At 34.9% G+C, this 25,276-nt stretch overlaps 1 protein-coding gene across 4 annotated transcripts in view; it reads right to left on the reverse strand.

Moving 5' to 3' along the window:
* Nucleotides 1–1,387: 1,387 nt before the first annotated feature.
* The window catches only part of LOC136849696 (uncharacterized), a 220,607-nt gene continuing 196,718 nt past the window's right edge, over nucleotides 1,388–25,276 (reverse strand). For all 4 annotated transcript variants that reach the window (XM_067123043.1, XM_067123044.1, XM_067123046.1 and 1 more), the window contains 13 exons: nucleotides 25,250–25,276; nucleotides 24,765–24,914; nucleotides 22,748–22,886; nucleotides 20,506–20,650; nucleotides 18,121–18,241; nucleotides 15,690–15,868; nucleotides 14,826–14,931; nucleotides 12,622–12,762; nucleotides 12,096–12,354; nucleotides 11,600–11,712; nucleotides 11,216–11,342; nucleotides 10,893–11,017; nucleotides 1,388–3,952 (listed from right to left, as the gene is read on the reverse strand). The exon at nucleotides 25,250–25,276 is cut by the window's right edge and continues 66 nt beyond it. In XM_067123043.1, the coding sequence (XP_066979144.1) occupies nucleotides 2,267–3,952; nucleotides 10,893–11,017; nucleotides 11,216–11,342; nucleotides 11,600–11,712; nucleotides 12,096–12,354; nucleotides 12,622–12,762; nucleotides 14,826–14,931; nucleotides 15,690–15,868; nucleotides 18,121–18,241; nucleotides 20,506–20,650; nucleotides 22,748–22,886; nucleotides 24,765–24,914; nucleotides 25,250–25,276 (3,318 nt within the window). In that variant the 3' untranslated portion in view covers nucleotides 1,388–2,266. The remainder of the gene's footprint in view (nucleotides 3,953–10,892; nucleotides 11,018–11,215; nucleotides 11,343–11,599; nucleotides 11,713–12,095; nucleotides 12,355–12,621; nucleotides 12,763–14,825; nucleotides 14,932–15,689; nucleotides 15,869–18,120; nucleotides 18,242–20,505; nucleotides 20,651–22,747; nucleotides 22,887–24,764; nucleotides 24,915–25,249) is intronic.

The raw sequence follows: 25,276 nt of genomic DNA on the forward strand, positions 1-25,276 counted from the left end.
CAGCATGAAAGGCAAAAGTGCAATAGAAGAGGTTGAAGGCAATTGCAAGATGTTTGTGTGCTAAGTTCTTGAAGATAATCCCAATCGTGATGAATACTGGAATCTGTGAAAGTTCAGGCAGGGAGACGTTCCGTGGCACTTATATACTCGTATAAGAAGGATGAGTAGGAGTAAAATTTAAAAACCTTATTAACAAACTACTATAGATTTTCAGCTGCCAAAATGGGACGTCTGTGGTTGGTTTTACAGAAGGAACTTCTCCACTTTGTTACTATTCCCATTTTAGTGGTTATTAATTTCTTTTTAGAGAGGAAAGTTTTGTTTTTGTTATTGCTGGGTTCAGTGATTTTGTGGGTAGTACCTTCTCATGGATTTCATCTGGCAAACTTTCTGGACATCTTTGGCATCTTTATTGAAATCAGTAAAGAAGTGTCTTTTCCTGTAATTGTGCCATTAGGGGTCTGAATTCAGTCTGTGTAGCCTTCTGAGGGAACTAAATGAACCTTCAAGGAAAACTTTTTTTATATCATACCAGTTGTCACATATAGAAAGCTATTAGCATCTTTTTAAGAGGAACAGTAAAATATCATAGTTCTAACAGCAGCTAGACTACTTTGCCAAAGTGGAAGGCCATGTTTATCAATAATCTCTTGGAACTGGTAACCGGTTATATTATCTTTCTGAGGCAAGCTGCTCTGTTTTTCGATTTGGATAAATACGAACATGAAATTATCTCACCTGATCAATATTGTTGTTATCTCTCCTACATTATTAACTATGGCAAATTTCCTTGTGCCATAGTGACAACATTGCAAATAACCTTAAGCATTAATTTTCTGGTCTTAGTAAACCTCAACATATTATCTTTTATCATGAGCTTATAAAAAGACTTTGGAGAGATATAACTTATTTATTTCTCTGCTGGATTTCTATCCAATTTTTATTTCCAAGATCATGACTTTATTCTCACCATCATAAAATCTTTGCCTCTTTAAATAAACCAGTTTTTAGGTACCGCAAATATTTAGTAACCCTAGAGCTATGAAGTCTTGTAAATTTGTCATTCTTTGTATTCATATATAATTGGGAATTAAAGCATTGTAAAATTATTTATATCCAACAGTTGGAATTAAATGATTACCATGATAGTGTCAAAATATTGTTCCCCTCTGAGACCTCATCATTCCTAATCAATGAATTCTATCAGCTCTTATGTCTTGTGCAATTTGTTTGAAATCCCATTTGATTCAGGCTTTCATCTACACCTTTCTTTATAATTCTCAGGAATGATAGTACTCTTTGTCAAGTCTATCTCAGGAAGCAAATACTGTAATAGTTATACAGCCACACACATATCACTATATCAGGGTTTGAGAGAAATTCAGAGTTAGCAACTGCATTATTATTAATCATTATATACAAATTCTGTGCCTTCATAAAATAACAAATGATATGTTTTCATACACATTACCTATGAACTTGTTTAACATAGCAGCCACAAATTAAAAATCATTAAGCTTTGCAGACAAGAAAGCTTTATTTATAAGCCAAACTCAAGATGTGAAAATGAATAAACTAAAAGCAACGAAACAAAAGTCACTCATGCTTATTGCACTTCCATTCAAATCACACACTGGATTTTAATGTACAGTTTGTGCATAATTATACCATTCACATCAATCTACTCTAACTTGTTCACCATTTATGCCAGTTATATTCATAAAGCTTGACAAGAATCCTAATTTGTCTGCGTAAAGTTCAATTTCAAAGCTACTGGCAAAAACTACATTTGAAAGTCATTTGAGCTGCCAGCAATATTACAATATGCTATTATGTAACCTGAAAATCAAGAAAAGTTGGGGCACTTTTAATAATTAAAAAATCTGATAAATATATCTTATTAAAAAGTATGTACATGGAATGTAAAAAACTGCAAGTGCATCTGAAAAAGCTTATGTGCTCATCTTAATTCGAATAATTTAAACACTAAAGAATTGCATAAAATCTTGTATATATATTATATTTATATATAAAAATTTACAAATATTTTGAATTTTTCAAAATTAACTAAAGCTGCATCACAAATCATAATAAAAAAGGGAATTCATTTTTTATATATATCACCTCCTTAAAACTAAAAATAAATATCACAAGTTTTGCAAGACACTTCATGATCTCGCTTCAGTATTCTCTTAACATAAAAAAAAAGTCTTCAAAAATTAATGTCCGACTCTGCTAAGAAGTGCATACAGCACTGAAGACGCCATCATACACTCGATTCGGTTATAACTGGAGGGGTGGTGGCAGTGTTGTTTAGGCCAGAAGGATATTCCTTTTGGGGGCAATGGTCCACAATTTCACACGATCGCCCATTCACACTATCCTTCTCATACTTATACTGAATGTCAAATCTTGATTCGGCTCGGTTGTACATAAATTCAGTCTCAAATTTCAAGTCATCTTCATAGGCAATGTCTCTTTCATATCTGCTAGATTCTCCTCGGTCGTACTTGAAATCCCGGCTACACCATGAATCCCTCTCATATTTGGGAACAGAATCAAATCCGTTTTCTCTTTCATGTTTACTGTATTCCCGTTCACTCCTCGAACTTCTTTCATATCTATATTCCTTCTCGTAACTCTGTTCCCGTTCAAACCTAGGCTCTGGATCATACTTTGACTCCCTTTCATACCTGGACTCCCTCTCGTATCTATGTTCCCTCTCAAATTTGTCCTCTCTTTCATATCTTGAATCTCTCTTGTCACATTTCATGTCCTTATTGTACTTCATTTCACTTCTTTCATATCTACCGTTATGTTTTGATCCATAGCCATTCTGACTACTCTTTACAGGGCCACAATAATTGTATGTTGGTGAGGTATAATTTTTCCCATTGGTGATAACAGGCTTTGCTGAAGCTCCTCCTCCATTTTCCTTTCTTGACACAACGGATCGCTGACTTCTGAAAGACTCGGCAGATGGGTCCCTTGGTTTGACTGCTGGCCGTTGTGTGTAAGGCCTTGGAGAGCTGCTGTAACCATTTGTAATTGTAGTTTTCAATCTAGGCGGCCTTGGGCTAGCTGTAGGGGTATTAATTACCACAAAACTTGGAGTTTTATTGGTGTTTGTGCTTCTAGTAGATAACCTAGAGGGACCAAGGCAATTAGAGGTGTCAAAAGATTTTGCCAGAGGAGTGATTCTAATCTCAGGTGTGCTTTCACACTCATCTCTGTCATCCAAACTACCATTCTGGTATATCTGATCAATTCCATTTGTCACAGGGTTGCTAGTTACACTAGATGTGCTACATGAGCTTATCATACTGGGGGTACGGGATATGGTTCTAACACGAGAATCTGGTGTTCCACAGCTTGAGGACTCGCTAGGATTTCTTGGGCGGAGGGTCAAGGTGATAACACTACTACGTTTAGGGTGCATTTGAGCATGGGCCTGATGAGCAGCAAGCACTTCTGGTGTGGCAGGGTGTATCCGTACTTCTGGAGTCTTCTCTTCGTTTACTTTATCATTTTCCTTTGTCTCTAATAAAGGCACAGAAGGGTCCTCAGACTTAATCATATGTTCGGTGTCATTCGTCTCTGCATAGCCATTCATTAATTTCTCATCTTTCAAACTGCTACTTGGATTTCCATCTGTTTCATCAAGGGCAATAGGAGAAGTAGCTTGACATTTTGTAATCATAACAGTCTTGCTTGAACTCTTAACTTCATCAGGAAGTTCCTGGCTGCTTTCTTTTGGTACATCATCATCATCATCATCATCATCACATTCCATATTTAAGTCACTCTTCTTTCCTCCATCCTGAGATGATGGTATAACCTCCACTTGTACAGTTGTAATTTGCAAATTAGACTTTGGTTCATTTTCATCATCAGGGGAGTCTTCAGCTTCATGCAGAGTGCTTGTTGATTTCCGCTTCATTACCGGCGATTCCTGTGAAATATATTAAAATAATTACTTACATGATTAGAAAAAATTGATAGAATAAAAAACAACATAACCTCTTACATTTTGGTAACACTATCAATGTTATTGTTCCAATAATAGTTATAGTAAAGCTACAGAAACCAAAAGTTTAAACATATTAGTTACCAGTCAATAATATTAGTATAACAAAAACTCAAGAAACCCAATATCAAATATGATCACTTCGAATTTCTTGTTGTAACAAGGACTGTACTGTCAGATATTCCAATACAGTACTGTAATCTTATTATTTCTGCACATGAAACAAGTTGCTAGACCATCTTATGGAGGCCAAGCAGATCTCCTTTTAGCATTATGGCTATTGGAAACTAGCAGGAAATTAAGAGCATTACAATAATGGCCATTTAATACTGATAGCTTTGGAAAATATAATGGTTTTTTTTTTTAAATTCTGGACACATATGATATGCTACATATAAAGATTTTAAGCTTAATTTTGCTACATATAAAGATTTCAAGCCTAATTTTTTTACATGATGCCAAGTGCATCAACTTCTGAAAGGGATGAAACTAATTTTATCTGAAAAGGAGAAGAGACGACTCTGTTTGATAGTACCATAAAAATTAGTTTAATCTGTTTCAGGGATGGCAATGTCATGAAAGGTCAAGTCTCTAGCTAGCAACGTCATAAAAGTTCATCCATTTATGTTGAAAGAGAACAGAGGAAATGAATGAAAAGCACAAGGCAGAAAGCAGTGCAGCAACAGATGGACGAATTCTAAACAGAGGAGAGAGCCTCATGCGGTCCATACCTATCTAAAACAGGTTCTTCGCCTTCACAAGGATGTAATAACCAAATCCCCTGGGCAAATGAGGGCTAAGCCAAATTGTTTTGACTCCTAAGACCCAATACAACAAAAGATGGCTTGTGACCAAGAAACATGGAACAAGGTTGTAACTGTATCTGAAAATATTGGGTCCAAGAGGATTATCATCCACTGAGAATGCTCTTCTGTACAATACCCAAGTCCAATCTGATGACCTTCCACTGCTAAACATCCAACCAACAACTTTCAAACTGTAATCAGCCAACTATTCAGAACATTGCACCATTATATAGTGCTGGTCAATCTATCTCACAGATTCTTTTAAAAGTTTAAATATTATAATTATATTCTCTGCACTATATCTGGCACGACAACTTCTTGTATCTAATTTTACAATACTGCTCCTGCAGGATGGTTTCTCTCCTTTTCCTAACTTAGAAAATATAACACAGTAGTCTAAAACATAGGTATTCAAACTCTTAAGAACAACGAAATCCCTCTTTTTCTCTAATGTTAAAACCTATAATCGCCTAATTTGTTTGAAATGTATCATTTCTTCAATCAAGTTAGACATGACTTAATAAAGCATAGATTGTGTGAAGTAACGTGTCATTTCATCAATGCTTTATATAAATAGGACTAAGTACGAGAGCTGAGCAAGACTTTGAAGAAGGAGGGTCTAAAAGACAGTCAATGGGCTATTGATGACAATGGCATCTATTAATTAAAATTAATTTTAAAAGACCTTTAAATTCAAGATATAGCTACTCAGGTGTTTCCTAAAAGTAAAAAAATAAAAAATAAAGTCAATGGGCTCCTGAGGGCAATCACATCTGTAACCATAAATATTTATACAAAAACAAACTTTAAATTCAAGATGTAGCTGCAGCTTCAACAACCAGCTAGAAATGTGATAATGCAAAAGCTTGAAATTAAAGGTTTAGTAGCTGCATTACATCTGGAAAGATCCTACAGCCCTCTAACCTAAAATGAAGGGGGGACTAGCTACTTTAGAGTAAAAAAAAAAAAAATAAATTATTGCAATTTAAGGGTTGAAACTTCATATATACAAGTTATTGTTTTTTCTGTTAGTTTAAATGTCCTGAGTTATAGCGTCATACAGTGATGAAGTCCTAATATTATATTTACTATTTTCGTTGTAGCAGCCTTGATATTGGGTCAATAAAAATTAATTTTTTTCTCTGAATAGCTCAAAAGTATCCAAATGCTTTGTCATTAAAAATTTCCCATCATTATCTAAATGCTGGTATGGCCACATCATTATGCAAGCCCAAATGACATAAAAAAAATATTCAGTTACAGAGCATTTTTATTCTTTCTCTTTTTACATTTGAAAAACTGTGTGTGACCATTCAACTGCCTAAGAAGTATCAACAGAATGCCATAGTTTCAGTAAAATAGAACACATATTGGATTTTCTATGAATATTTGATTGTGCAAAAATAACTTTTGAGACAATTGCCACTAAGTTTAACTCGATGGGGCTGGGTATGGAGCAAATCGCGGAGTGATATGTTCTTCTTATGTCTTTCTGAGAACAACTGAAGTTTTATTTACTAAGTAACTGCCTGTATCCCTACAGTTGTCACCTTAACAACCAGAGTTGCCAGAAAAGCTGATTCCATATAGTGATCACTTATTTTTACTATTTAAATGAGCCTTATGGTTGAGTAAATAGGGACGGTTTTCGCTGGGCAGCAGGTCTGCTGTACCTCACATCCTCAGTGCCCCAACAGCCCACAAACTGATCTACGGTGCTTGCCATGTGTTGTAATGGATTCTTGAATGCTTTAGGAAGTACTTTAGCTGTTTGTTGAAATTTTTATTTTTTTTTTTTTTTACCCCAAAGTAGCTAGTCACCCATAAGTCACCAAAAACTACATGTCTTTGGAATTGTACATCATACAGACAAAAAGAACTTAAGTAGTTGCTTTGCCTCTGTTAAAGACTTTATAGCATATAATGCAAACCTCTGTTAATACTGTGTAGAATATTCTATAGCCTATAATTCAGAAGTCACCAAAAAATTATCTCATAATGGAGTTGTCCATCAAGTTCAAACTCTAAAAGCATGGTATTGCAAAAACCTAGCACCTTGTATTCGTGCAGTGGTTGCATGGTGCTCCTATATTTCCAACTGTTAAATGGCAAAAGGGGAGCAAGAAGTACCACTGAGAGATACAATAAGCACAACCAGTAGAGGAATGACATGTGTCAACAATTTCTAACTATTTTTTTTTATTTGCTAATAGCTGAGGTAATTAACTGTTTTTCATAACAATGTCAAAAGGAATCTAGCTACCTAAAAGACAACTGTAACAAGATATGGCTCATAAAAAACTGTCGCTCCCAACAAACTGACAAAGATACGAGGTGAAGCTTTTACATCCTCCTTGACCCAAGGAGACAAATATTTTGCTCACAGCAGTCAAGATAACAAATTCCTCTTCCTCTTCCAAAACAGGGAGGCATTTTGAATTTTGAGCAAAAAGAAGCTGCAGTCATGAAACTTCAAAGACCATGTTTAATCCCAAGCTCATTCTAACAGGAGGACATTTGGATAAAGAACTCTTGTATGTAAGCCAAGAAGTCCATGCGTCTTAAACTGGCTGTATTAACATTTCACCAAATATTTACTGCACTACCAACAAGAACTGTTGTCAACATTCACATGCTGAAACCAGTGGCTGATCAACTTCAGGGAGATGTATAATTTTTCACTATTCTGGACACATTTAAAGCTAAATTTATTCTCATAAAATTGTGTTGCTGAAATGCTGTTACGGCCACCTTGCTCCTTCAAGGTCTAAATATAACGTTTACTGCTAGTCTTTCACTTCTAAAGGAACTGGCTGCAGATTACTTCCCAGTCACATGCCTCCACCATATTCTATATGTTACACTGAAGTTAGCCACACTGACTCCTGAGACCCTATGGACCAGGGATGAAACAGACCTAAGCCCATTTTGTCATCAGATTCTGAGGCTGCCCTGGATTAGCAATACAATCCAACAGTGGGCTCAGGTCTTAGAAACATAGAACAAATCAAGATAAATGAAGACATGAAAGTGCCAATAATCCCAGAATGACCAACTGGACCCTCTTATGGAGGTCTTGTCAGTATTACAAGACGGCATTCTTCTTCTTCTTCTTCTTTCTCTACATCTTTTCCCACTTCTATGCGGGGTCGATGTTTCTGACAGCTTTCCTCCACCTGGCTCGGTCAAACACATCATCCTGACAATTATTTGTCTCTCAGATCTTCTCTAACTACGTCCATCTATCTTTGCTTTGGTCTTCCTCTTGCTCTCCCACCAGGCATCTGCATCACTCTCCTCCCTACATATGTCTCATCCCTTCTCGTCACATGGCCTTACCACTGGTCTTCTTTTGTGAGCCTTCTTTGATAGTTCTATGACTTTAGTAGTTCCTCTTATTCTTCCATTTTTGATCCTGTCCATTTTTGTTACTCTACACATACACCTGAGCATTTTCATCTCTACCGCATCCAATTTCTTCTCTTGCACTCTCTTTACAAGCCATGTTTCTGCTCCATACATCAAAGCTGGTCTCACTTCTGTCTTATACACTCTTCCTTTAATCTTTATATTGATTCTGCAGTCACACAAGACACCTGACATCTTTCTCCAATTTGTCCATCCAGCCTGCACTCTGTGTGTTATTTCTACATCACAATTTCCACCATCAGACACTGTTGAACCAAGATACCTAAAATTTTTCTACTTGGTTCAACTTTGTCCCTTTCATACTAATCTCGGAGTCTTGATCTTCCTTAAAACTTAGGTATTCAGTCTTCTTCCTAATGATCTTTAAACCTTTGACTTCCAGTACCTTCCTACATTGCTCTATTTTTGACTCCACTATCCCTCTGTTGGTACTGTATAACACGATGTCATCAGCAAACAACATGCACCAGGGGCATTGATCTCTTATTCCACGAGATAGCACATCCACTATAAGGTCAAAAAGATATGGACTTAAAGCAGATACCAGATGTAAACCAACTCGTACTGGTATCCATTCAGTTAACCCAACACGCTTCTAATCTGCATTTTTGCTCCTTCATGCATATCTTGCACCAACCTCACACACTTCTCCAGTGTTCCCTCTACTTGCATGCACCTCCAAACCAGATGGCATTAAAGTGCCAATAATCCAAGAATGCTTTCTTGGTACAACTGACCAACTGGACCCCCTTATGGAGGTCTTGCCTGTATTACTAGACTGACTTGCCATAGAGTTTAAAACTATTCTATTACAAACTCCAAGTTCCATGAGAGGCAAGAGGCAAAATCCAATATTTCACTACATCTAGATAAACAATTATCTAGAAAGAAATAGTCACGAAGCACTAAAGCATCCAAATTACACCTTCCAAATCTATGAACATACACCACATAACTGTTGTCATCACTATCCTGAGGGCAGTTGCACAAAAAATCTCAAGTTGTCTTTCCTGAACTTAAATAATATAAACCACAAGTATAATCCATTCATAATTAAGGTTGTGCATGCAAGAATATTGCCAACTGCAAACCCAAAATTGCACAACTCCAAACAGGTCACGTTAATTCAGTTCTTTTGGTGCCGGCAATATCAATGTCAACAACAAATATGTCAACCTTGTGAAGTACCTACATGTGTCATGCCATGTCATGTCTGGTTGAAGCAAGTAATCTAGAGATATGGACAAGTTATCTGCTGTCAACAGAAATTATTTCATCCTTCTATGTACTGCACTACAATACTTTTAGTAAAGCTACCCGTCTCATTACCTTATCTCATCAAGATAACTACTGCCCAAAACAAAACAACTTCACACAGTCAGAAAACTTACTGTGTAAATAGTGATTACCATATTAATCTACCAATTTAGTCCATCTCACAATTAATTTTAATTTTCTTGTAATTCATGAAAAACTGACTTTCAAAAAAAAGTATGTCAAAGTTTATTTATTTGTATTATTATCAATATTGGTTACTATTCTTTGGTAATGTACTGTTATCATCTGATGAGCAACAGCACACGTCAATGTTTTGCGTAAAATGTCAATGACCCCCTCATGATCATTCATCTTTTGTAATACTAACACTAATCTACTAAGGATCGTTTAGGTCATCTCTGGTAATCATGGTCATCCCCACTAATGAAAGAAACTGTCAGAGTCATTTCCAGTTTTGATCCAAATTATTGGAAGCCCCTTAGGATAATAAGGCTAAGCATGTTTGCTACATTCATAACTAAAAGTGTGATCAAAGCAATCAGAATGACAAATTAAACAAAAATAAATGTATTAAATTCAGATTCAATGAACTGAGTAAAACTACAATTACGAATTGCAAATAGGATATAAGCCATGAAATGCAAGTGACTGCTAGCAGACACCTCTCACTTTATAAAATAACAAATAAGGGTTTTAACAATTATATACAAATTAACATACGATTCTATATACCATTCTTCTTGAATCATCTTACAGAGTTTAGGATTTGCACAAAGTTGTATATTATAGATGTAACAGAATACTGAAAAATTGAGTAATATTTTGCAGTATAAATATCACAAAATTTAAATGCTTCATCCCATCCTAACTCAAAATATTTATTTCACCTATTTCTTTTTGACAATCTGCCCAACCCAAACAGAAATTTCAGCCAAACAGGCAATGAAAGAACTGTCCTTACTTTACTTTGGTTAAAATCATTTTGTCTGATCTAGACAGGTAAGGTCTCAAGATATTAAAATTCTGCATTATGTTCACAGATTATTTCTAATTTGGCACAAACTATTTTGCTTATGCAAGAGAATCATCCATTTTGGGGTTTAGCATTTATTTTTTATTGAAATCCATTCTGTTAAGGTTATCAAATACCTTAATCCAATTCCTATTTATGGATCTACTTAAAATAATATTTAAAAATAACTTAAAACCTCAAGAAAATGTCAAAATAGGATGCTTCTGACTAAAAATGTCTGTAATCAGTTAAAATTTCTGAAAGAAAAATTCAATATCTTAACAATGGCTAAACTGCGCAAACGCTACATGAAACCTAAGGCTCTAAAAATCATTTCTACCTCATGTGAAGCAAGTGGAGCTTCAGTATCTGAAGCATGCTCCCGTTCAGCTGAAGACTGCCTTGGACTTCTCACGTTTACAGGCAACGTCCCATAAGATCGACCTCTCTCAAATGGTGGAGGTGCTGGTGAGAAAAACAGCACATTACAATCACTTTCTAAATTATTTCCATTTCATCCCTCTTGTAATATAATTCTTACATATTAACTGTAACAAGAAATAATGGTCTTTCGTAAAACTAACAATGGTATTACTGAAGTAAAACGGTTTTAAGGCTACCTCACTACTAATGAAAAGCATCATCTAGACCAAAAATACATACCTTTTTCTTTATCTGCCTGCAGTGCAAGACTGGCAGGAAGGTAAGATATTGGTATCCTGTAAGCCCAATGTTCAGGCTCACCTCCCTCACTGCAACTAGTGCTAATTATGTTAGCATCACTTCTCCTCTGTAAAGAACATACTGTATAAGTAAATTTTAGCTTGAAACAAACTACTTATGCAATATTTCAAGTATTAACACACTGCCTGAGAAGAGAGAGAGAGAGAGAGAGAGAGAGAGAGAGAGAGAGAGAGAGAGAGAGAGAGAGAGAGAGAGAGAGAGAGAGAGAGAAACAAAATACTTATGCAATATTTCAAGTATTAACACACCGCCTGAGAGAGAGAGAGAGAGAGAGAGAGAGAAATCGTTTTACAAAACTTTTACCTGATAAAATAATATGTAGGCATCAGGGTTTACCACTTGATCTTCAGATGTAACTTCTACCTTACTGTCATCAAAATTGTACCACTTGTTATCAGCAGTATTTTTACACATGGCTGGAAAGACATAAAAATGCCAATTATTGTCACTAGTCAAAAATTCAGATAAATACCAATTGCAGTAAGGTGATTAGGCCTGAAGAGAATTTTGACACAAATTATGTTAGATAATGAATAACAGCTATAACTAAGTTTGTGAGACTGGAGGAATACACTGATCCATGCTTGATGAAAAAATTCTAGTCTTTCAAACATTTTTTTTACAAGAAAATTATATTAAAGAATTCACTTTTACTGAAGAAAAATTTTTTTAGCAGTTTATATGTTCTCCACTTCCTTCAAGCCCAACTGGCCAAAGAGGAATCAAACATATCAAATAACTCTAGAGTTAACTGATCTGTTTTGAGTTGAGTAGATAAAAAAAAAATTTCACTTCTTACCTGTATAGTGTCCACCTTGCATGTCTTTTCCATGATGATTCACAACTGCATACAAATCATACACATTATATTCATTATATGGTATTAACCGCTTTGGTCTTTTCCATGGAGACCACACTCCTCCAAGGACGCTATTGTCAACTCCAACCTGGGAAATTGCGCTGCTAGATCTACTAGCCACATGTTCAGATATGTCAAATCCCAGCAAAGGAAATCTGACAGTTGTGGACAGTTTTGAAGAATTGGTTTGAAGGGTTCCCTGAAATTATTTTTAAAAATGATTGATTACTGTATATTCATACATTCTTCTTAGAAGAATGTGACAAAAATGCAAATATGTATAAAACAAAACCACTGTACAGCAGTTTTGTTTTATACATATTTGCATTTTTGTCACGGTCTATGTTTCATGTTACAAATATTAAATTTCACAGAACAAAATACTATTCAACCTATTTGTAACAGCAAAGTGATACAAGTTAAGCAAAAAAGAATGAAAATTTTATTGTAGTAAAGCAGTACTTACCTGTCTAAACCTTTTTAAGTGCAAAACAAGAATTTGAGGTGCGGACCACAGCATTAACCTTTTCACTACCTGCTGCTTGCGATTACAAGTCGGGCAGTGCCATGCGTCTCCACATCCTAGCTTCTCAGCTGATGTATGAAGCTGAAAGGTTTATTGCAGATTAAATAAACAAAAAATTTAAATAATACCAATCATTTCCTCTACAAACCTACAAAATGCTTTCAATAAAAATAACATTGTAAAGGATATACTGTATTAGATACAGCTGACCATCAAATTTCATGAGTTTTGGGTGCAGGGATCTGATTACAGAATTTTTATCAATAAATGATATTTTTTGATCTTTGTGGCCATTCACGTAAACCAGCAGATGACTTGTGGTCAACAAATATAAAAAACTAAAAATGTTTGTCATAAATCTGTAAAATATATTTGTTTTAGTCAGCCATTAAAATATAAAACTGTATACATTAATCAATTATTCAAAGTAAAAACTATAAAAATTGTCTTTTTTCCATAAAATGCAGTACTATGCACAAACCTACTTTAAAGCTGCAAATGTTCCAAGTATTTAAAATGAAATTCTTTCATTTACTAACAAGAATACTTAAGACAAATTTTTTAAGAACTGAAATTTTCTATAAGTCACAGTTTACAAATGAGCTGCAGGTGTGTTTGCTTAGTTGGGGAACCCAGCATTTTTACTTTAGGATCCCACTTCACTCATGTTTCTCTCATGCTGATCAGTACTAGTTTTTATGAGCAATTTCTTTGGTGTGATACGGCTGTAAAATCTTGACTTCACTCATGAACAATGTGTTAAAACATAATGCTCCTAGTACTACAAACAAAAACCTACTAAGATGACCAAGAAAGTGAGATCCTCCAAGAAGGACTGAATTGCTACATTTCCGATGTTCTGTGGATTCATATGTTGTCTCTGTATCATGAAGTAATAAGGACATTTGAGGCACACTGTACTACATTACAGAGTCATTGTTCAGAATATATGTGATGTCACTGAAAGAGCCAAGAAGGCAATCAAGCTTGAGAGAATAAAAAAATTGGGCAGAATGAGTCACTGAATTCACCAGATTTACAGTAGAGCCTATCAAACAAAAAAGAGAAATTGCAAGTACAGTAAAGGAGGTGGGTAGGGAAGAGTTTGAAGATGTGACTCTTAGGGAAATTCAAGATGTAGTCGATGCCAGCTCAAGTGAATTATCAGAAAGTGACTTGACAGCGCTGACCCAAACAGATATTATACCAGATGAAGAATATGAAGCAGCAACGCCAGAAAAAAAAGTTTACATCAGATAGTATTGCAAAGGGTTTATGTCAGTTCATCATTCTCATGGACTATGTTTAAGATAGTCCCACTGATGATAATTGTCTTGAAAGTGAAGGAAATGGCACAAGCAACTGCATCATACATATCAACCTTTAAAGAAATGAAAAGGCAAAAATATCATTCATACATCACAATGTCTAGGGCCAACCCCACAATCCCTGCCTCTCCTTCCACCCCCTGCCATCACAGAGGCTCTGAGACCAACCACTCTTTGTATTTTTCATGTTTTAAGTGTAATAACCATCCGGCAAGAACTGCACCAGTGCGCTTTTTGTGTTGTGTCATCATTTCTTCATCATCAAAATCACTCAATAGTCCAGAGGCATTGCATAAAACGCTTCAGTGGAAGTACGTACTGCACATTATTATATGCTTACATATGTGCAAGGTGCATGGTATCTTTTATCACAAGGTTTTTAAAAATTTATGTTGTTTCTTACATTTAAAGGCTTGCACACAGTAACAAGATTAAACTTCTGTATTGTCTCTTCCCTTAAATTACTTGTGTTGTACTATACATTAAAAAGAGTACTGTAATGTACTGTACTGTTTAAATTTAGTACACGACTGAATATCTTTAATGTCAGTAAGGTTTATGTCCAATAATGCATTGTGCATTTTTGTGAATTAAGGTCTTGCAGCAGGGGGCATTAGTTACTCACTGATTTTGAATTTTTGCTGGGAGCTGGTACTCCTAACACCCCCATAAAATTCAAGGGTCAACTGTACAATATACTAATGGTAATCAAAAGATACTGAGTGAAGAACTCTTAACTGTGACAATTAACCTCCAACTGCCAATCTCAAAGAAGACCACCTCAAAGGAAATGAACCTTTATACCAATATCCTCACCTGTAAACACTGATGTAAAGATACTGTAGCACCTTGAAGAGGGTTTTCCTTTAATTCCTTCACACTTGAATGTTCTTCCACATGATCCACATCGTCAACAATATACCTGTTGAATTTGGGGTATATATTAGAAATTCCAATATTATAATGAAATGGCAAGAACCCCCTGTCAATCAAGTAACTGAATCACTAAGCAGAGCCTTAAAAAAAATTGCTTTTCTCTATATACAAGATACACAGTTTCTTTGTATTGTCTCTTGAACCCTCTTTTGCATATCTTTCTTTATTTGTTTTTCTATCCGCTCCTTTTTGGTCTCTTGGTACCTAACTCTAACTTCTTACAATTTACCTTGCTCCAATTTTGTTCTCTCATTTCCACAAGCCCTACCATTCTAGAAAGATGAAAGCATCATTAAACAACTTCATCATCATACATATATTTATGCTCTATCAATTAATGCATGGTCAATCTTGAAAAGATTTAGTTTTCTAACAGTCATTATAAAATCTAAATAAATATTTTCAAAATTTATTTCACTACAACTGTTCTGTAAAACTATTTATGTAATTGCTAATTTTCTCTTGATTCCCATTTCCTCCTTCCCAAAACTAAACCCACTACCATATAACCTTCCATCTAGAAAATAATGGTACTCCCTTATTTCCATCTTTACTTTATGAAAACCTTTATCTTTTTCACAATAATCAAGAATTTCAACCACACAAATAAATATCAACTTCATAGAAAACTAGAACATAGGTAAATGATCGATCTGTTGTAAGTTATATACTGTACATAACTCAATTGTACTATATAGCCATATCAACAAATATATTACAATACATGACTCTCTTTAGCTTTACTTTTCTTTGGTTTCTAAAGTCCACTGCAAAATAAGCTTGACATGTGGAGGGCCTGCAGTTGGTTCACATAGGGCTAGAGCTTGTTCAACACTCTCGTGGAAAAGAGGTACATCTAAAGCTGGGTCCAGCCCAACCACACAACTCCCTCCATCATCAACGCCAATCAAGAATAAGCCACTCTGAAAATAATGAAAAATGTTTAATCACTTAAGAGGAAAATAATAGAATAAAAATTCAACTTCAAACAATTTCATTCCAAACTCTAAGGTACAAAAGGTCTATTTCATTATCTAATTCTTTATACATATCTGTTAAACAAATTTATTCAGTGTTAAGATCTGTTAAAGGAACATATTCCTTTACCTTGCAAATTCAACCAACCTAGGAGTGTTAACAATCTTCAAACAATTAAAATTAAAGGTAAAACATGATTTGTCTAAATTAATAACAAGGTACTTAAAAAAAATTTAAGTATATTGCAAAACTTGTAGATGCACACAAACAAGTTTCTTTCAAATTGTTATCTTATTTTATAAAACACATGTACTACATCATACATGAAAAAATCTGTAAGCATGATAAACCTATTTAAAAACTCACACATAATCCATTAAAGAACCTTTCCCATTAAACAACACCCAGCCAGTCATGTACCCTACAATGCTGGTTATGAAACTGGTGAAACTAATAAAACAAAATAAATCTGTTTCTGTAAGACATTAATAAGACACTAATTTCCTTATTCTTAAAGGCATGTCTCAGTTTTATCTTGTTATAAAAATTAATTTTCTACTACAATTTGATCTCTAATCCTATTTTTCTTGAACTTTTATTTGCTAAATGTCAACTACAACCCAGCAGGCTGTAATAGCAATGATTGCTATTCTTGGCATTTTGTGGTGGAGTATAGTATTCCCAATTTATAATAAAGTCAATGACCAAAGACCATGAAACTTTCGAACAAAATTAGTCTTAAGAGACTACATCAAAACTGTATTAAGAAAAGATTTTATTATTGTAAATGCTGTACTTTTCCTCGGATGTGGAAAATATCCACTATTTACCCCTACTTCTTTGTGTGTGCATTTTTGGTCAGTTATTCCTATCTTTTCCCTTTCTTCATTGGCTTTTTCCACTTTGTCGTTAAGTGAAAGTTCTCAGGATCCCTGAGAGCATGACAAAATGCTTCTTCCAGGCAACTATACAATAGGTTTATTGCTCTGTTACAAGTGAACTGAGGCAATCACACTGACCTCCACTTGCTTTCCTGGTGACCCCACTTACCCCATTCATACATTCAACACCTGTTGTGTGTTCAGTTGTACCTATTAACAGCATTTTTATCTTCTTCCTCGTCTCACTTCTTCCATTTGGTAGTTAGATTACTACTGAAAATAACTGAAGCGATACTCAGTTTAACTGAACTGCTGTAATTGATAACCACTGAAACTGGTCCAAGGAATTTGAAATTTAAGGTAAGTCCTCATGCAGAAATGAAGTTCCACTTGATATCTGCACCTTTCTCCATAAGTTGTTGTTATTATGATTTTATATGTATACTGTATTGTAAAACTCCTGGGATTCTGAAATGTGACTTAAATTTTCCCTTAAGCCTTTGATCAGTCAAGATCTTGCGAGGTACTTTTTCACCACACTTAGGTACTCTAATGCCATTTGTCATAAATGTCACACTTATATTAATCATATGATCAATCTGTTAGGTATCTATATACTAAGTTGAAAAATCACTGATACTTGGAGACTCACAAATGACATCTATAGAAAAGAATCTCTTAAATGACTAATGACAGTCATGATAGCTATAGAAAAGAATTACTTAAATGACTAATGACAGTAACACCCATCATCTGTGCTAGTACAAGCCACCTTCTCTATCCTAAGAATTTAACATACATTCACAACTTCCATCTTTGCATGGGAATACTATCTCACTTACAAACAATATATACATAAAATGCTATACTCTGACAAAAGCAAATACAGGCGGTCCCCAGTTTACGAAGGGGTTGTGTTCTTGCGCTTTTCATAACCCGAAAATCGTTGTAAACCGGAAAATCGTCGAAAATCGTCAAAAATCATAAGAAAACCTTACTTTTAATGCTCTGGGTGCATTGAAAACGACGTAAACTGCATTATTATTGAGTTTTACATAAAAAAAAAACCTTCAAATTATGATTATTCTGCCGTTTTGGGGCCAAATTTCTTCCGTCGGATCAGCGTACGACACGTCGTAACCCCGGAACATGCGTCGTAAGCCAGGAAATAATTTCTGATGAATATATTTTAAAAGCGTCGTAACCTCGGAACGTCGTAAGCCGGAACCGTCGTAAACCGGGGACTGCCTGTACTGTACAACAGGATTCACTACTAATACAAACAACAGGAGACTGACACCATATAAGATTCTCACCTCCTGTTCAGATGTCAATGTGTCAGTTGTGACCATAGTGGTCATTTCTTTGAGCAGCAATTTTTGCAGATCTATGTAACTGACATCCCGCACAACTTGGCTTTGATATACACCACCAAATCTGTGGACAGAGGGAACGATTAGCAAATTTATCACAGTCAATGATGAGGAAAAAACAGTTCTAGCTAAAAAGAAAATCAAGACAAAAATATTCCATTCTTGGAAAACTGTAACTAAAACAAATTGTGTACTTAAAACATGTACTTAAAAAATTTTATATAGTCTTTCTAGGTCTGCATTATAGGGTAAAATCGAAACTTAATAAAAAGATAAAAAAGGATGCAAAATTTTACTTTTGCTTCATCTATCTTTACAACCTACATGAAATATTCCATCAAATATGAATGCATAGAATTCAATATTTCAACATTAAGGTTCCACAAATGTAAACCACCTATTACTGATGCCACTTTGCCTGCACTACGAAAATAAAATGTTTATTTGTTGAATGTACACCTTTACCAGAGCTGAGGATTAAAGAAGCCCAGAGAGAAACTGGAAGTGGTTGCATCCAAGACCACAGAATTGACATACAGATTGAGTTTATTATGATGTAAAGTACATACTAGGTGATATCAAAGAAAAGGACTGCACAGGCATACCAGAAGAGGCATGCTTAATACAGCTCCCAATAGCATATGTACCTGATTGTCTGGGACAGCGAAGGAATAGATGTCAAATAAAATAAAATAAAAAAAACTAAGAAATTTCAGCAAACATATCATCAAAGAGTGGCGGCAGAAACTTATAAAAGAAGGAATACAAAATAAAGAATAAATTTGTAGTGTGGCACTGTAGAGAGAGAGAGAGAGAGAGAGAGAGAGAGAGAGAGAGAGAGAGAGAGAGAGAGAGAGAGAGAGAGAGAGAGAGAGAGAGAGAGAGAGAGAGAGAATGTGCAAGGACAAGGCAGATGACTTGGTAGAAGTGGAATCAGAATCTCAACACAGTAAAAGGAAAAAGAGAAAATATTCAGGAGAGTGCAGATGCTAGGAGTACCTGTAAAAGATCACAATGGAGAAATTTCAGTTGAAGAGAAAAGATTCACAGAATGACGAAGCAGTGTTTTCAAAATCTTTATGAGAAAGAATACAGACTGGATGATGTTTGTATAACAAAGGGACCAACAGAGGATAAAACATCTCTAGATTTTCAAAGGGCCCTTTGAAAAGTGAACTTTGGAAATACCACAGCAGCACCATAAATAACAAGCAATATGTTAAAAGAAACTGGAAAACTAGTCAATGACGAGTTGACCAAATTAAACGAAAATCTGATAAACTGAGGAACAGAACCAAGGGATGGGAAGACAATGATCAAGAAGGTGCACAATCGTTTAAAGACTGTAGGGAAATAAGGTTGCTTGAGCATGCTATGAAAATCATGAGGGTGCTGGAGGAAAGGGTTAAACTGTTGACAACAACTGACAATATGACTTCATACCAGAGAAATCAACATGGAAAGTCTTGACAATACAGCAACTAAAGTGGAAGTACCCTGTGAAGGATAAGCAGATTATACCATCATGGAAATAGAAGCTACAAAGCTGAACAGTATGGGAAGCCCCTCAAAGCTGCTATTTGCAAAGAATCTACTGTTAATAGAAAAATCAGAAGAACTGGGAGAGGAAATATTTAAAAGATGAGAGTGGAATGGAGAGGAGAGGAATGAATATGATACACGAAATGAAGCATCTGGTGACTGGAAAGAAAGCTATGGAAAATGCACAGCCAGTAAAGTGGTCATGTGGATTGTGTGGAAAGGGCATACTGGTTAATTCAGTGTATGTGTTGAATGAACATATTTTTGGTGCCACAGGAAATACTATGGATTACAAAATATGCATGAAGAAAGAGATTTTCAATCCCCAAAACCTTTTATAAGAGAGGATGGTGACGAGATGGAAGATGATCATCTTGTGGTCAAGTGAAGACCTTAGAACAGTTAAAAGATTTATCTTCAGGACCTACTGGACTGTGAAGCAGATACAGTGTGCAGCTGAAGGACTGATGAAATGAAAAGATTTTGAAATGTTTGGCTACAGAATGCTAAGATTTATGGCTGCAATGTAGTGGGAAGATCATTATTATGAATGAGGAAGATGCAAAATCTCTAATACAAAGATAATTTGGACATGATGAGAAAGGGTGAGGAACAAAAAGTCAGAGAAATGGTAGAAAGGGAAGTAGCAGGATAACAACCATTAGGCTGGCTAATAAAATCATGGAAAATCTTACATTAAGGTCTAGGTAAGATGGGAATTCCAGCAGACAGTGAATAAGAAGGAAATGTATATGACAATGACTCAGGAACATTAAAGACTCTCACCTTATGTTGTCGGGATCTGCAAGTACCACATTGACCCATGTGATTAAGATAAAGGCACCACTCTCCTGTGTTGGTGGCTTGTGAGGAGGCAACTCGATAGCATACACGGGGTCGCTATCGCTAATCACACTCACAACTGCACCATCTGTTAAATAAAATAGCACATTACAACCTTTTATTTGTGATGTAGACTCTCCTAAATTACAAAGTTCAGAATTTTTCATATGTAAAATGATACAATTCAACAAGACAAAAGTAAGCACCTCTGCACAGTACAGTACTTTCAAGAGAATAATTCAGCATTATGTCATTCATAACCAATTACATGAAAGTGATACAGTGAGAGATCAATATTTTCATAGAACACAGCTCTACTGTATAGGCTGTGACATAAAGAGTACATATCTAACTTTTTAAATACGTGATAAAAAAGTAACTAGGTGGCTAATAATTAAAGCTTCCCAGTTAAAGAAGAAAAACTCAGCAAAAATAATAGCAATTGAGGAATATTTCAAGCACTTGCAGAATACTTCAAGAAATTAAACAAAAACTAAACTTCAAAGAACTACAGTACACAGAACATTTCAGCTATAAAGTCCTTGTTGAATGATAAAATCAAAGGTGAAATGAAGAAATCAGGGAGGGAACATACATACTTTTTGATAACTAAACACATTCTTTTACTAACATCCTAACACTTCAATCACCAACACCCTCCTCACTCTCCTACCTCAACAAGACACATGTATCTGGGAGCAGACATAGGTCTATTCTAGAACTCATTGTGGGACAAGGACATCTGTCATTTTCCTGGTTACTTATTCACAGAAAAATAGTTCAGCCAGATCAATGTCCACACTTTGCAGTCAGGTCATAGAATGATGAGAAACTTTCATGTGGCCATTTAAATCCCTTGGAGCAATATACATGCAACACTTTTTCCCGGAAGAAAAGCACTCACAGTACTTGACAACATGATTTATATATACTTTTTTTCTAATGTAAACTCATATTTGAAGTATCTACAATCTAATTTTTTTCTTTTTGGAAGTTATTTCAATAAACCTTTAGAAAATTATCCTTATTGCCAATCAACTTCACATGACTGTTTTTCTCATACATGTAATAAACTTTCATTCTGGTAGTAAATCAACGCTTGTAAAATGAAAACTTACAGCAAAGCAATGCTGAAAAAGGACATTTTCAAAGCAATTTTAGAGGGCTGTTTTTCTGACACATAATGCGCTTTCCATTTGGGAGTAAACAAAGTTTGTAGACTGAAAACTTGAGACAAAGTGAAGCTAGAAAAACTTTTTTTGAAGATCATACCTTAATAACAAATGCTATTTTTAAACAAGGAAAACAAAAAGTTTCAGATTTTTAAATAAAAACAAACCACAAGTTCTGTTGGAGGATATAGTGACTTCAATTTTCTATAAACTAAAAAGCATAAAAAATGCCTACAACAGTTTGTGACATAAGTTGAAAGGCCTTGACAAACAACTGAAGTCCTGTATTACATAGTGGGGTAAAACTGACAAATGCTATTTAAACAAGGTACTGTATATTAATGGCCTTCTTTTGTGTCGTACTACCATAAAAATTTGTAATTCCAAATAAAGTAACTTATTTAATTCACACACACTACATCAGTCCAAGCAATGCCTTACAGAACTACTTTCATCAGATAAAGTCATACAGATTAATTCAAATAAGTAAAGTCCGTCTTAAACATTTAAATAAACCCTTACTTGTAATGCTGTAATCTCAAAGTACTTATAGTCAAACTGCCATGATTTTCCTTAAAGTAATCTGAACTTGTTCTTGAGAAAATACAAGATAATGCTGGTCAACCCTGTCTGGCTGATAGAAAGATTACAAATGGCACAGGGTGCTGTAAAACACATTTTCATATCTGTTTTTGATAAGAAATAATCATCTCACTACTGCTTTATGATGATGCCACTTTGTTCATTAAAATATCAATCTGTTCTTGTGGTAACAGTTTTCCATCTGAAATATCAATGTGCCCTTTTGATGTTACTTTTTCATAAAATCAAAAATCATTCATGTCACACTAAAACTTTTAATTAACATCCACTTCTCATTCTGCTTCATGATTACAAAATAAAGGAAAAGGTATGAGCTGTATAAAATTAACGTAAGGAAAAGGTATGAGCTGTATAACATTAACGTAAGGAAAAGGTATGAGCTGTATAAAATTAACCTGATAAGAACATACCAGCAAATGTTCTATGGAATCCTTCACCATCTACTTCTGTAAGAATAAGGCTTTCCGATGAAATACCACAATCCTCAGCTAGCTGCTTGCGAAGTTCTCGAACTGTAGCATTAGACTCTATGCTAACACCAAGCTTGACCTGAAATTTAAAACAATTAAATAAATAGCACTGTATATGAATACAAAAACATCAATCACAAAATAAAAATAAGAAACTTTAAATTTTTGTAATCCAGCAAAGCTAATGAAAAACTTATAACTTACTCTGACAGGAACATAACGTAAGTGATTTATAACACTTTGTAACACAAAGTCCCCTTCACTCTTCTCTGTCATATGCTATTTCTGCCTGAACTTCAACAGGTCTAGGTCTACATCTATTCCCTTCCCCCATGATTTACTGGGTCTTCCTACAGTCTTCATCCTGCTACTTATCTACAGCTTTTCTGACCAAATGTTCCACATCATTCATAATTTTTTCTTAAGTTCCTTGATAACACATCTCTTCACTAATCCCTCACTCGTAACATGATCTTCCCACATTCTCTTGTCATGAATCTTAGCATGTTAAGACCACAACTTTTCAGCTTCCATTACTCTTACCAGTTGCCATGTTTCTGCTACATAAAGTAATATACGCTATATGTACCTATCATAAGTTTTTGCGATCTCTCAATTCCATCCTTGCTGGAGCTACTCTCCCGACTACTCTCTAAACTCCTGCTTCAAAGTCCATTGTCTCTCAAAGGTAACAAAATTGCTCTAAATCTTCTAAGTCCTAGCCATTCATCACTTAAATGGTTCTCAAGAAAATAAAGGTGCATCAGACAGAAAAATTATTATTGGTTAATCTGGCTTTTCTTAAAAAAAGTCAAGTCATAATTCTGTCACTTAAATGGTTCTAAACTCCAAGTACCAAGAAAATACAAGAGGGTGCATCAGACAGAAAAAGTATTATTGGTTAACTTACAGCTGGCTTTTCTTAAAAAAAAAGTCAAGTCATAATTCTGTAAGTGAACAAATACACAAGTGTTTTCCTTCATTGAAGTTACGATGTAGTCTTTGGCATTGGCACACAACCTCCCTTAAAAAATATTTATTCTCTATACCATTATATCTTTCATTTAAGTAATCTTGATGAATTAGGAATTTCAGTAAAAAGCAGCTTCAGTAGTGTATGTATGATGTTAAGAAAATGTGTTAAAAAGACAATATTATTTAAGATATCTATAAAAGTTGGCAGTATACTATTCAAAAGCTTTCTTCAATACAACTATGCTCAAAAAGAGGTTAAAAATTTTGGATGTTGTCTAATTAGTTCTTTTACTGTACATAAACAACATAAAATCAGTATCTTTAATTGTATACTGACAAATTTTAATATAATCGGAAACAAATCCACTCTTATTTTTAAAAAAGTCCAAAAAACTGATCTTTAAACAACCCTTTAGTTCCAAACGTAAAAAGGTCAGATTCTCATAATCTCCAAGCCCTTTTTCATGTGTGCACATCTTTTTACATAATAGTTCAACCCAGCTGGAACTCCTATGTTACTAAGATGAATTAATTAGACAGACACAGTTACAACACCAGTAAGCTTAACCTCTACAAATGCTGTGCTTATTATTTAGTCTTTTACATTTTAAACCAATCAGCGTCACCTGAGGCTATATGAAGTTACACCAAATCCAAGGCAACACAACCAATTCCACCATGACATTTCTGGGCAATAGTTTTCTGGGACTGGCCAAAGGGCATCGAATGGTTTTTGAAAGTCCCACTAAAAACAAGAGGGTGCAACTGAATATCTTCACCCCCTACAAGTAAATCATGCAAGGCAAAAATGTTCCTTCCACTGCATGGCATCTGTATTCAAAACAAAAACAAATAACTCAAATGAACAAACACAAGTTGTGCCTGTCTAAACTTCGGTGAGTGAAACTCAATTCCTCTAGATCCATGGCGTGGCATATAATTGTATTTACATAAAAAATGACAAAACTAAAGTGCATCATACCTGTTTGGGTTGTTGATTGAGGTAGACGACGGTCACGAAAATGGACTGCACTTCCCTCTGTGGGATGGGAATTGATACGCACAGAAAGGGATCAAAGGTATTGGACTCTTTTTGGCAGTGAGGGCACTTCAACGACGATCGAAATTGAGCCTGACAATAAGAGAAATACAACTAGTTAAAAGAACCACTATGATTCAATAAAAGCAATAATATAATAATAATAAAGTATATAATGATTGATATCTTTTAATACTTCATGAAAACTCTGTGCCATTTTAACAATACAATTCACTGCTAAAAAACATATACTGGAAATACTAAATAAAGCAAACAGCTCTGAAGACCATTTTCATTACAGGAAAGTTCTCAATTAACACCTGATCAAATTCACCTTTTACAATGAATGACACAATTCTGTATAAGATCAAGAGACAGGGTTCTCGTCGTCAAAAATATTTATCCATCAAGAGACCAAAAAGACTTACTTGAAAAATGTCATGTACAAAGCTGCT

The sequence above is a fragment of the Macrobrachium rosenbergii genome, chromosome 21, assembly GCF_040412425.1.
Source record: "Macrobrachium rosenbergii isolate ZJJX-2024 chromosome 21, ASM4041242v1, whole genome shotgun sequence".
In the NCBI taxonomy this organism is placed as follows: domain Eukaryota; kingdom Metazoa; phylum Arthropoda; class Malacostraca; order Decapoda; family Palaemonidae; genus Macrobrachium; species Macrobrachium rosenbergii.